Raw genomic sequence first — 12540 nt, 5'->3', positions numbered from 1 at the left:
TAAATACTGCTTTGACCCCAAAACTTGTTCTAGCTATTTTTCTGTCCATTTCTCTGTTTCCTGTTCTGGTTCATCTTTTCAAATCTATATACTCATTTTCTTTCTATTATCTTAGGTCCCTTTCATGTTTACTTACTGTATGACCCAGCTGCTGCGCTGAAACTGCTGTTATTGAGACTCTCGTGGCATCTGTGTTGTTAAATACAACAGAAGCTTCATCATCATCTTATTTGACCCTTTAGCAATAGTTAACAAATGTGACTATTCCCTCTTTTTAAAGATACGTTTCTTCTTCTCTTGATCCTAATCTCTGCTTCTTTTCCCCTAGCCTTACATTTATTACTTCACAGTCTCCCTTCTTCATCCTTCCTTTTCTACATGATCTGTGAAACCTGCTTTTCTTAAAGATTTTGGTTTTTTTATATTTATTTTCTCCAATATCCCACCTCTCACAACTAAAGTCCTCCCATTTTAGTAAATGGCATCTTTATCCTTATTGTTGCTAAAGCCAGAAAACCCTGACATAATCTTTTTCCTCTTTTCCTTGCTCTCCAGATTTATGAGCAAATCTGTCACTGCTTTCTCAAAAATATACCATGAATCTGTTATTTCTCATCTTCACCACTGACTTTTCTCTCATAGACAGTGGTCATAGTAAAATTCTTAAGATACAAATCTGAATTCCTGTCCTCTGTGTAAACCTTGTTAGCAGCATTCTATCATACTACAGCCTACCAAAACCCTACCTGACCTCTCATCTGCCATTCTCTTTAACATTTATCCCAACTTTATCCTCTTGCTTTAGTAAGGTTCAGTCAAACTACTTTTCTCACGCTGAACTCTTTCTCAAATTGAGGTCTTTCTGCAGACCTTTTCAACAGCATGTAATGCTCTTCTCTCTTGTTCTCTAGCTTATTTATTATTGTCCTTTAAGGCTCACTTACATGACACTTTTCAGAGAGGCTTTTCGTGAACACTTACCTCAATTCTTATCTATGTTCTTGATCCCAACTATTTTTTCTTTATAACACAAACACAGCTTGTATTTTTTTCTTTTTATATATATATTTGGTATCATTAATCTACAATTACATGAAGAATATTGTTTACTAGGCTTCCCCCTTCACCAAGTCCCCGACAAACCCCATTATAGTCACTGTCCATCAGTGTAGTAAGATGCTGTAGAATCCCTACTTGTCTTCTCTGTGTTGCACAGCCTTCCTTGTGCCCCCCACACACATTATACATGCTAATCATAATGCCATCTTTCTTTTACCCACCCTTATCCCTCCCTTCCCACCCATCCTCCCCAGTCCCTTTCCCTTTGGTAACTGTTAGTCCATTCTTGGGTTCTGTGATTCTGCTGCTGTTTTGTTCCTTCAGTTTTTCTTTGTTCTTATACTCCACAGATAAGTGAAATCATTTGGTACTTGTCTTTCTCTGCCTAGTTTATTTCACTGAGCATAATACCCTCTAGCTCCATCCATGTTGTTGCAAATGATAGGATTTGTTTTCTTCTTATGGCCGAATAATATTCCATTGTGTATATGTACCACCTCTTCTTTATCCATTCATCTACTGATGGACACTTAGGTTGCTTCCATTTCTTGGCTATTGTAAATAGTGCTGTGATAATCATAGGGGTGCATCTGTCTTTTTCAAACTGAGCTGCTGTATTCTTAGGGTAAATTCCCAGAAGTGGGTCAAATGGTATTTCTATTTTGAGCTCCTTGAGGAACCTCCATACTGCTTTCTGCAATGGCTGAACTAATTTACATTCACGCCAGCAGTGTAGGAGGGTTCCCCTTTCTCCACAACCTCGCCAACATTTGTTGTTCTTTGTCTTTTGGATGTTGGCAATCCTTACTGGTGTGAGGTGATATCTCATTGTGGTTTCAATTTGCATTTCCCTGCTGACTAGCAATGTGGAGCATCTTTTCATGTGTCTGTTGGCCATCTGAATTTCTTCTTTAGAGAACTGTCTGTTCAGCTCCTTTGCCCATTTTCTAAATGGATTTTTTGCTTTTTGTTTGTTGAGGTGCATGAGCTCTTTATATATTTTGGATGTCAACCCTTTATCGGATCTGTCATTTATGAGTATATTCTCCCATACTGTAGGATGCCTTTTTGTTCTATTGATGGTGTCCTTTGCTGTACAGAAGCTTTTCAGCTTGATATACTCCCACTTGTTCATTTTTGCTTTTGTTTCCCTTGCCCGGGGAGATGTGTTCATGTAGAAGTCGCTCATGTTTATGTCCAAGAGATTTTTACCTATGTTTTTTTCTAAGAGTTTTATGGTTTCATGACTTACATTCAGGTCTTTGATCCATTTCGAATTTACTTTTGTGTATGGGATTAGGCAGTGATCCAGTTTCATTCTCTTACATGTAGCTGTCCAGTTTTGCCAGCACCAACTGTTGAAGAGACTGTCATTTCCCCATTGTATGTCCATGGCTCCTTGATCATATATTAATTGACCATTAATGTTTGGGTTAATATCTGGAGTCTTTATTCTGTTCCACTGGTCTGTGGGTCTGTTCTTGTGCCAGTACCAAATTGTCTTGATTACTGTGGCTTTGTAGTAGAGCTTGTAGTTGGGGAGCGAGATCCCCCCCACTTTATTCTTCCTTCTCAGGGTCGCTTTGGCTATTTGGGGTCTTTGATGTTTCCATATGAATTTTTGAACTATTTGTTTCAGTTTGTTGAAGAATGCTGTTGGTAATTTGATAGGGATTGCATCGAATCTGTATATTGCTTTGGGCAGTATGGCCATTTTGACGATATTAATTCTTCCTAGCCAAGAGCATGGGATGAGTTTCCATTTGTTAGTGTCCTCTTTAATTTCTCTCAAGAGTGTCTTATAGTTTTCAGGGTATAGGTCTCTCACTTCCTTGGTTAGGTTTATTCCTAGGTATTTTATTCTTTTTGATGCAATTGTGAATGGAATTGTTTTCCTGATTTCTCTTTCTATTAGTTCATTGTTAGTCTATAGGAAAGCCACAAGTTTCACAACTTGTATTTAACTTTCTATTATTTGCCTGTTTTTTCCACTAAAATGTAAGCTGTATGAGAGAAGAGACTATGTGTATATCTTAAAAATTCTCATATGAAATACTTTTTGACACATACTGAATATTTAATAATTTTTTTGAATGAATGAATAAATAAGGAAATTGTGTAAAGGATGTTGAAGACAGAATGTCAAAAAAAAAACCTATCCAAATATTGGTATTTTCTTACACTGAAGTATCTGAAATGGGCTGAATTGCTAATGTTAGACTGTATAATTGAATGTATTAAATCAGATATTTGGATGACAAATTCTGTAACTTTTTTATTTTAGCCTTTTCTACCTCCTTCTCAAAGCAGAGCAGAATATGATTCAGAGGAGAGTCTGGAAAGTGATGATGATGATGATGATAATGACAATGATGTTTTAACCTCAGATTCTCACCTCCAGGAGCATTCTAATTCAAATTCATATAGGTATGGAATATTTAATTTTAAGTGTCTTTTAAAAAACTTACCATGTCTTAATATACAGAATATTTTTGAAAATAATACATGTAAAATTAATAGCTTGCTGGACTGTGGTACATTTCTTTAGTTGAAATTATTAAATTCCTTTCCTTAACAGTAAAAGGAATAAAAAAATTATTCCTTAGCAGTATGGACAATCTGTACTTCTTATCAGTCCTCATAAATCTTGATATCAAATTATTCCTTGCCCTTTGTTCCCTGAGATAAACAAACCATAGTGTCGTAAGCCAGAAAACTTAATGTCCTTTCAGTAGAACACTCATACTCTTAAGATGTCAATGATTACTATCTTAAAAAAGGCTTCCACAAATATTATAAAATAATAAATTTTCAAAACTCTCACCCTCACCTCCAATGCTGCATTATCCCTACCTGCATGAATAATGGTGTTATTTTATCTCTGTTGATATGCTGTTTATATCTAAAAGGCATATATATATTTTTTAAGACATTACATGTTAATGGTGTGACAGAAAAATATTTCTTTCTTCCAAAAGAAACAAGTATATTAGGGAAAATTAAATACTCTTTTTTTTTTTTTTTTTTTTAGCTTAGTACATGTATTTTTTTTTTTTAAGAGGGCATCTCTCATATTTATTGATCAAATGGTTGTTAACAACAATAAAATTCAGTATAGGGGGGTCAACGCTCAATGTACAATCATTAATCCATCTCAAGCCTAATTCTCGTCAGTCTCCAATCTTCTGAAGCATAACAAACAAGTTCTTACATGGTGAACGAATTCTTACATAGTGAATAAATTCTTACATGGTGAACAGTACAAGGGCATTCATCACAGAAACTTTCGGTTTTGATCATGCATTATGACCTATAAACAATCAGGTCAAATATGAATATTTGTTTGATTTTTGTACTTGATTTATATGTTGATCCCACATTTCTCCTATTATTATTATTATTTTTATTTTTAATAAAATGCTGAAGTGGTAGGTAGATGCAAGATAAAGGTAGAAAACATAGTTTAGTGCTGTAAGAGGGCAAATGTAGATGATCAGATGATCAGGTGTGTGCCTATGGACTAAGTATTAATCCAGGCTAGACAAGGGCAGCAAGACATCCACGGATGCAGAAGTAAATACTCTTTTATTGAAAGTAAAAAGTATGAGATTTTTACTTAGTGGTTTCTTTGCTTTTCTTCTGCTGACCTAATTTTGTTTTCTGAATATATAAAATATATGCATGGTTCAGAAGTCAACCTGTGTAACTTAACAACAACAAAACCCCCACAAATAACCCAAATAAAAAATAGGCAAATGACTCAAATAGACTTTTTTCCAAAGAAAATATTGCAAATGGCCAATAAACACATGAAAAGATGATTACTGTCACTAATCATCAGGGAAATGCAAATCAAAACCACAGTGAAAGATCACCTCACACCCTTAGGATGGTTACTATCAATATACCCCCAAATAACAGTGTTACGAAGGATGTGGAGATATTGGAACCCTTGAGCACTGTTTGTGGGAATGTAAATTGGTACAGCTATTATGGAAAACAGTATGGTAGTTCCTCAAAAATTAAAAATAAAGTTACAGTGTGACCCAGCAATTTCACTTCTGAGTATCTACCCTAAGGAATTGAAGACAGGGTCTTAACAGGTATTTGTACACCCATGTTCATAACAGGTTATTCATTATAGCCGAGGGGTAAAAGCAACAAAATGTGGTCTAATCATACAATGGAATACTATTCAACCTTGGAAAGGATGGAAATTCTGGCACATGCTACAACTCTGAACCTTGAGGACATTATGCTAAGTAAAATAAATGCTGTACAAGTCCACTTATATGAGATACCTAGAGTTGTCAAATTCGTAGAGACAGAAAGCAAAATGATGGTTTCCAGGGGCTAGGAGAAGGGAGAAATGGGGAATTACTGCTCACTAGGTAAAGAGTTTCAGTTTTACAAGATGAAAAAATTCTGGAAACAGATGCTGGTGATGGTCATATAACAATGTGAATATAGTTACTGCCACTGAACTGTATTCTTAAAAGTAGTTAAGGTGGTAAGCTTTATATTATCTGTACTTTGCCATAATTTAAAGTAATTAAACACTTGTACTCTAAAATATGTGTTTCACTTGAAATAAAAGGGAAGCTGAAACATTTTAACATAAAAACAAAATTGTGTGAGAATGTGAAATCAGAAGTCTCTCTTCCACCCAATTTCTCCTGTACTCTCTCTACAGATGCCCATTTTTACTAGTTTCAGGTTTTTTTGTTTATAAAAATAAGTGTGTGTGTGTGTGTATAAACACCTTATTTCCCCTGCTTTCTTACACAGAAGTTTAGCAGGTAGCATATATGTATAATATTCTGTAACTTGCTTTTTATTTATTAATGCATGCTGGAGTTCACTCTGTATTAGCACTTCGAGATCCTTTTTTTTTTTATGCCTATCCTAGTATACCATGGTTCAAAACCCTATTAAGTCAACTAGTACTCTCCTGATGGATAATTTGGTTGTTTCTACTCTTTTGCTATTGAAGATAATGCTGACCTGAGTTACTGCATAAGTATGTTTTTCTTTTCTGGAGGTATATCTTCAGGGTAGAGTCCTAGTAGAGGAATTGTTGGGTGGAAGAATGGTGTATCTTCTAAATTCCTAAGTAGATTTTTAACACATACACTGTTGCTTTTTTTTAGTTGGTCATTGATGCGCTTGGCAATGGTGCAGTTGGTTCTCAACAATTTGAAGACTTTCTATCCCTTCGTAGGTCATGATCTTGCAGGTAATAAATGCCTTAGTATGAACTAACATTGCCATTGCTTGTGATTTACTATTTTGTATTTTTTCCAAATAGTGGAGTAAAAGTTTATTGAATACTGTAGAAGAGAGGTTTCTGTTAACCAAATCAATCATCTGTAAATGCATCTGTTCAGTTGTTAGGTGCCCTTAGAAAGACAATATCCAAGAAAGCAAGGAATCTGAACTTGATGTGATTGACTGAACTGAGACTTTATTTATAGCTCTAGCCAAAGTGTTGGGGGGTTAATATAAGTGGTAAATATTTAGAAAACTAAGCAAACACAAAAACTCCTATCAACTCCAAGGGAGGAAAAGATTATAGAGTAAAGAGATGGTCATGGTAGTATATACTAAGTGGTTCAGCTGTGATCTGTTTTTATATGTGTATATACCAAGGTAAACACTAAAATACCAATTTAACCAAAAATTATTATGTGGCTACATTGGAATCATGGAGAGAGGTTTATTCTTATAGTCCATGTAGTAAATCAGTAGATTATTTTGAAAATTGAAAAATGAAGAATTCATGGTATAAGCATGTTATTTAGATTTTTGGAGGTAAATAGCAGGAATAGCTAACAGTTAAAAGAGGGATCAAGACTCAGGAGTATGGAAGTCTAGAACTAGAAAGTGCTGAGTTTGTGGTATTATTTAACTTTTTTTTTGGTTACTTTTGTGTATTATATTAATTTTCCAACACATCTTAGTTGTATGCCATACAGAAATTGAGCTGGTAGAAAGATTTAAAACATTTAATTTCCCTCCGAGTATTTTCATAATATTCAGGTACATTTTTGTAGATGAAATTAAAGTCAAAAGCAGTAATTGAAATAGCAATAATTTATCATGACTCATAAATATTCTTCTAAATTCTAGTAGTAAAGCTGTAATGTAATTTCAACCTAGGTTGCCTTTTTTCTTTTAGGCCACCTAATTATGTAGAAATGCTGCACAGACTTATGACATCCATTTTCTAATTCTCTGTATTTCTATGCCCACCTCTCTTCTACATCTTCTCTGCCAAAATGTGTAATATCTTAGTCATTCTTACAACTGAATATAGCATTTTCCTGCTCAAGATAAATTTGGGTCAATTTTATTTTCTTTTTTTTAGAGCTTCCAGTTAGTTCACCACTTTGTCATGCAGTTCTAAAAACTCTTCAGTGTTGGGAACAAGTTCTTCTCCGACGACTTGAAATCCATGGTGGGCCACCTCAGAACTATATTGCAAGTCATACCTCTGAAGAAAGTTTGTCTGCAGGTCCTGCAATTCTCCGCCACAAAGCTTTGTTGGAACCTGCAAACACTCCTTTCAAGTAGGTTTTCCTGTGGGTGCAGTTTTAAAATATGAGTTTTATTAAATTTTATTAATCGGAATGTTGTCAGCTAGTATTTAAAGAAAAAATATTTAAGTCCTTCTATGTTTAATTTGTTATTGTAGGTTCCTATCTGAGTCTTTGTGTGATGTATACTATAGTCCAGAGGTTGGAAACATTTCCTGCAAAGCTCACTATAGTAAATATTTTAGGTTTTGTGGGCCCTGGAGTCCTTGTTGTAACTATTCAACCCTGTGGTGGTAGAGTAAAAGCAACCACAGACAATAACAAAACAAAGGGACATGACTATGATCCAGTAAACTTTATTTTAGAAAATGAAAGGCAGGCTGATTTTGGCCTGTAGGCCATAGTTTACTGCCCCACTCTGGAGCAATGCTAGTCCAAATAGCCAGTTAGCAAATTGTTTTGCTTTCTGTGAGGAGATAAAGCATTTGCACTGAAAGGTAAATCAGCAGTGCTTACTTTAGCAAGAAAGTCTTAATGCAAAAAATGTCAACAGAACTAAACAACGTACTTAAAGGCGTAGTCACGTAGTTAATGTACATTCTTTCACAAGATCGTACCTCTTTGCACATCAGGAACAGTTTATGGACTGGATGTGTTCCTATACAGCACAAGTAGTCCTGCTTCTAGACCTCTTCTAGGAAGCATAACTATTTTGCTAGATCTTATGTTCTTAGGTTAGGAACCAGTAAGTTGCAACCCATAGGGCCAAATCCATTCCTCTTCCTGCACTGTAAATAAAGTTTTATTGGGTCACAGCCACACCCTTTCATTTCAACATTTCCTGCGGCTGCTTTCCCACTTTGGTGGCAGAGTTGGGCAGTTAGTTGTATAAGAGACCATATGCCCCACAAAACTTAAAGTATTTACTATCTGGTCCTTTAAGAAAAAGTTTGCTGATTGCTGCCCTAGATGATATGTTCTGATTCTAGTTAATTTATTACTATAAATATTCATAAAGAACCAAGGAAATGTGGTCAAGCTAATCAGAAATCTCTAAAGTGCATAATTAAGTATACTGTCTGTAGATCCAGACACCATCTGGCACTGTCTGTGAAGAGACTTTGGCAGTACCTGGTGAAGCAGGAAGAAATTCAGGAGACCTTCATCAGAAATATATTCACAAAGAAAAGGTGTCTAAATGAGGTCTGTATAAGTTAAACCTTGTTTACTGTTTTACTATTGAAATTTTTTGTATTATGTAACCCTAAAGATAAGTTGCATTTTCCAGAATTTTAAAAAAACTATTTTTATATGATAAACATGTATTATGTAGTTAATGCATAGAAAAGTGATGGAAAAGGAGATGGAAGGTCAGTATTTTTCTAAGTAAATTTTAAGTAATTCAAATGTACTTGGAATTTTTATTTCCCAAAAAGACTGTTAAGATTCTGTATCTTGTTTCTTGTGTCTTCAGTTGTCATGATCACTAGTTTAAGAGAGAAAGTTGAAATTTCCCATAATTTTCATGATAGTTGAAAGAAGTTTATCTTAGAAGTTTGATTGAAACTAGGTTTGTATTCTGAAAAAATTTCAAATATAATGCTTCTTAATGAAATTTTTGCAAACTCAGTAATTACACTGTAACTGATTATATCATAATATTATCATTATAATAATTATTTTATCATTTAGTTCAGTGCTATTAAAAAGTTCCACTGTGATGATAGGGTAACTTTCACCTAAATATAAGTTAACATATTGCTACTGCTTTCAGACAGATTTGCTATTGAAAAATATTGGGTAAACTAAACAGTAGAATTATTGATGCAGTTAATTTCTTATGTCTTCATGTGCCAGTAACAAAGAGACCAGAAGCTCGTCAGTGGATCATATTTTGAGAAGCAAGCTTTGTACAGTTTTTGAAGTAGGAGGGAGAAAGGAAGATACTTCAGTTGGAGAAATAATAGAATGGCTTCATAATAGACCAGTTAGCAAAAAGCAAGATGGCATCTAACCTTATTTTAAAAAAGGAAAAGTACATATATATCATTGTCTCTCAGTTCAAGCACTAATTTATAAGAGGCAACTGAATAGACTGTTATTTAGTTTTTGCCTGATGATATAAATATATTATTTAATATTGGATTAGACAAACCAGGAAACAACATATATAATGTTCTTGCTAACTTAGAAGACCTTTGACATGTATTTCAGTATAACCTTGAAATCTAGGCAAATAGTAGATTATAATACAAATGAATGTATTTCTGTTTAACCTTACATAAAGTACATCTTAAATATTTAGTATATGAATTACTGTTAAAACAGTTCAAGTAAATTTTGTATAAATAAAATTGAAAATGAATGTGTTAGATAAGACTATTAGACTTCTTAGGGTATATTTACTGGTGAGGTAATGTTTCTTATTTTAAATATATCTTTGCCTAAAATAATTTATTAAAAGTTAAAGCATTCTCATCATAGTATATAAAGCACTGATGCATTGTTCTGTTAAAAAGCATATTTACTATGCTTGTTAATTCTTTGGTTTTTGTGATGTACCTTGTAATATGAATTTGCAAATTTGGTATCATTCAAGTACAAAGTCATTTTTTAAAAACATTACCATATTTGATTAGTTATAAAAATAAAAACATTTCTTTGCTGCTGATACAGTTAATGTATATGGAAAATGAAATAGTTCTGAAAACAAAACAAAAACACTATGGCGCCACTACATTGTCTAGTTAAATCAGGGAATAGAATCATTAAGGGACTAGAGTAGCATAACTAAGCCAGAATGCATAAAGGAAGGATGACAGATGAGTGAGTACAACTAAACCTTTTAAATTCCTCTTATTTTATCCTGAGTTTTCTCAGGAGTTTCATGATATTAAGTTGTTTTGTATTGTAATTATTTTAATAAAAAATGTGACTATGAATGTTAGACTAAAACTTTATAACTATCAGTAAACTAAATATTTTCCCTGAATTTTACTTTTTTTATCTGCAGAATGAATATAATATCCCTGACTTTGTAATGTTTTGACCAGTAGATTTATCTTATTTAAAACCTGACATGATTAATAGTAATTACTAGAAATTTACAATTATTTCCTGCTTTGTGGTTTTCTTTGTGATGGTGATATTCTTAAAGATAGTGACATTTTGAGAGTGGGAATATGAAAAGAAAAATGTTATGTAGTAAAACAGAGAAGATGGAATGAAATAGAATATTAATGTTAGAGCATTAGTGTAAAATTATTTAATCTTTACTGGAAAGTAGACTAGTCTGTTTTTGGCATTAACAAAATTACTTTCTGTCTCTTTTTTAATAAAATGATGGTTATCCTTAAATAGCTGAATCCAAGACACTAACTTTTTAGGTGGCTAGTAGACAGATATGTGATAGGCCTTAAACTTTGGATGGTAGTTCAAGGAGAGTATTTTGAGAGTGCTGTTTCTTTATCCCTTTATGTGTTTGAAAGTGAATTTTTTTGTCTAATGTTAGAATCCTTGTGTTTCCTCAGATCTTTTCTTTTCCTATATAATGTAGTTTATTGGTACATGCCTATTTAAAATAGAAGGTCTTCCCTGTTTATACTTATTTGGAAATTAAGTACAGATAGCTGCAAATAATACCTAAGTCATTCCCAAGAAAAAATGCTTGGTAGTTGTATTTTTTTTATCCCCAGTTCCTTTTTCTGTTTCCTTTTGTTGTTTCAGAGCTACAGGTATGAACCGACTTTTTCGTTAACAAGTACTAATTTCCCCTTTTAAGAAGGATATGTGCCTTTGAGGAGTTTATTGACTCTCTATGGCTAAATCAAGAGGAGAGAATTAGAAACTTAGAAATCAAGATTTTCTAACCAAGAGGTTTTCATGAGGAGTGAGATACAATAGAGACAGATGCAGTAGTGTGTAAGAGAACAATTTGACTTTAATTTTCTTTGATAGTATTGTGGCACCAGTAGCTCTGAAATTTGTAATGCAAAGTACTTTGCATTAATATCAGCATTTCAAAATAAGTGAGTAAATATTTCTTAGGTGGTAGAATAAAATATATTAGCATTGGTTAAGAGTTTTGAAGGATTAAGTTTTCCTGAACCTCTAACCATGCAACCCCACACATACTATTTTAATAAATATGAAATTAAAAAAATTAATCAGTCCAGTGTTGTTTTCTAGTAAATTGGGTTAAAAATATAATTTAAAAATATATCCCCAGTATTTTGCATGTTACATCTCGTCTTTACTCTTTGTCATGTGGTTATTCTTTCTTGATGAAGTCATTAGAGGACAACTGTGAAACCATCAAAAATTCTATGATGGAGGAACCAAACATCAATAAGGTACAAAGCATCATTCAACTGAAATTAGAAATTGCATTCTTTATCAAGAAAAATAAAGTGTTTACATTTTAGCTTTGGATTGGACTTTTTTTCCAATGCAATTGAATTACTATTCCTTCAAATTATTCTTCTTTTATTTTAACAAATTAAATATTGCTATCATAAAAATTTTTTCTTTAATAAGAAAAAATTTTTTTATTAATAAGAGAATGTAATTTTAAAGAGAGTTGAATGTATCCAGTTTTGGCTACAGATTTTTCTGAGAAAATACAACTGAAGTTCTTATAATTTAATTAAAATAGCCATTTAGAAGTATAGCCCTTTTGTTCTGTCATTTTTGAAGTTCAGATTCTCTCCTGTGATGTTAATTCCTTCATCAAATGGTCTTATATAGTATTTGTTTTGCTAGTAGGAACAGCATATAGCACATTGCCTTGTTCAAAGTAAGTGCTCATAATACTTAAGATTAAGAGCACAAAGTTTCAGAATTTGCACAATCATGAATAAACTCTCAAATGTCCTGTGGTCACACATTCAAATATGACTTTTATTAGGTTGTTATTTAACTTACGTGTTTCATATTCTGATTTTAA

General features: G+C 33.1%; 1 protein-coding gene across 12 annotated transcripts in view; it reads left to right on the top strand.

Annotated features, from left to right (window-relative positions):
* Positions 1 to 12540, top strand: part of DMXL1 (Dmx like 1) — a 166860-nt gene that overhangs the window by 108317 nt on the left and 46003 nt on the right. For 8 of the 12 annotated variants that reach the window (XM_073221581.1, XM_073221580.1, XM_073221583.1 and 5 more), the window contains 5 exons: positions 3344 to 3486; positions 6210 to 6295; positions 7427 to 7628; positions 8681 to 8798; positions 11885 to 11947. In XM_073221581.1, the coding sequence (XP_073077682.1) occupies positions 3344 to 3486; positions 6210 to 6295; positions 7427 to 7628; positions 8681 to 8798; positions 11885 to 11947 (612 nt within the window). The remainder of the gene's footprint in view (positions 1 to 3343; positions 3487 to 6209; positions 6296 to 7426; positions 7629 to 8680; positions 8799 to 11884; positions 11948 to 12540) is intronic. The other 4 variants (XM_073221588.1, XM_073221584.1, XM_073221590.1 and 1 more) reach the window with 1 other exon arrangement.

Source organism: Manis javanica, chromosome 14, assembly GCF_040802235.1.
Source record: "Manis javanica isolate MJ-LG chromosome 14, MJ_LKY, whole genome shotgun sequence".
Lineage (NCBI taxonomy): Eukaryota > Metazoa > Chordata > Mammalia > Pholidota > Manidae > Manis > Manis javanica.
The sequence above is the reverse complement of the archived record's forward strand: the minus strand, read 5'-3'. Positions and strand labels throughout refer to the sequence as shown.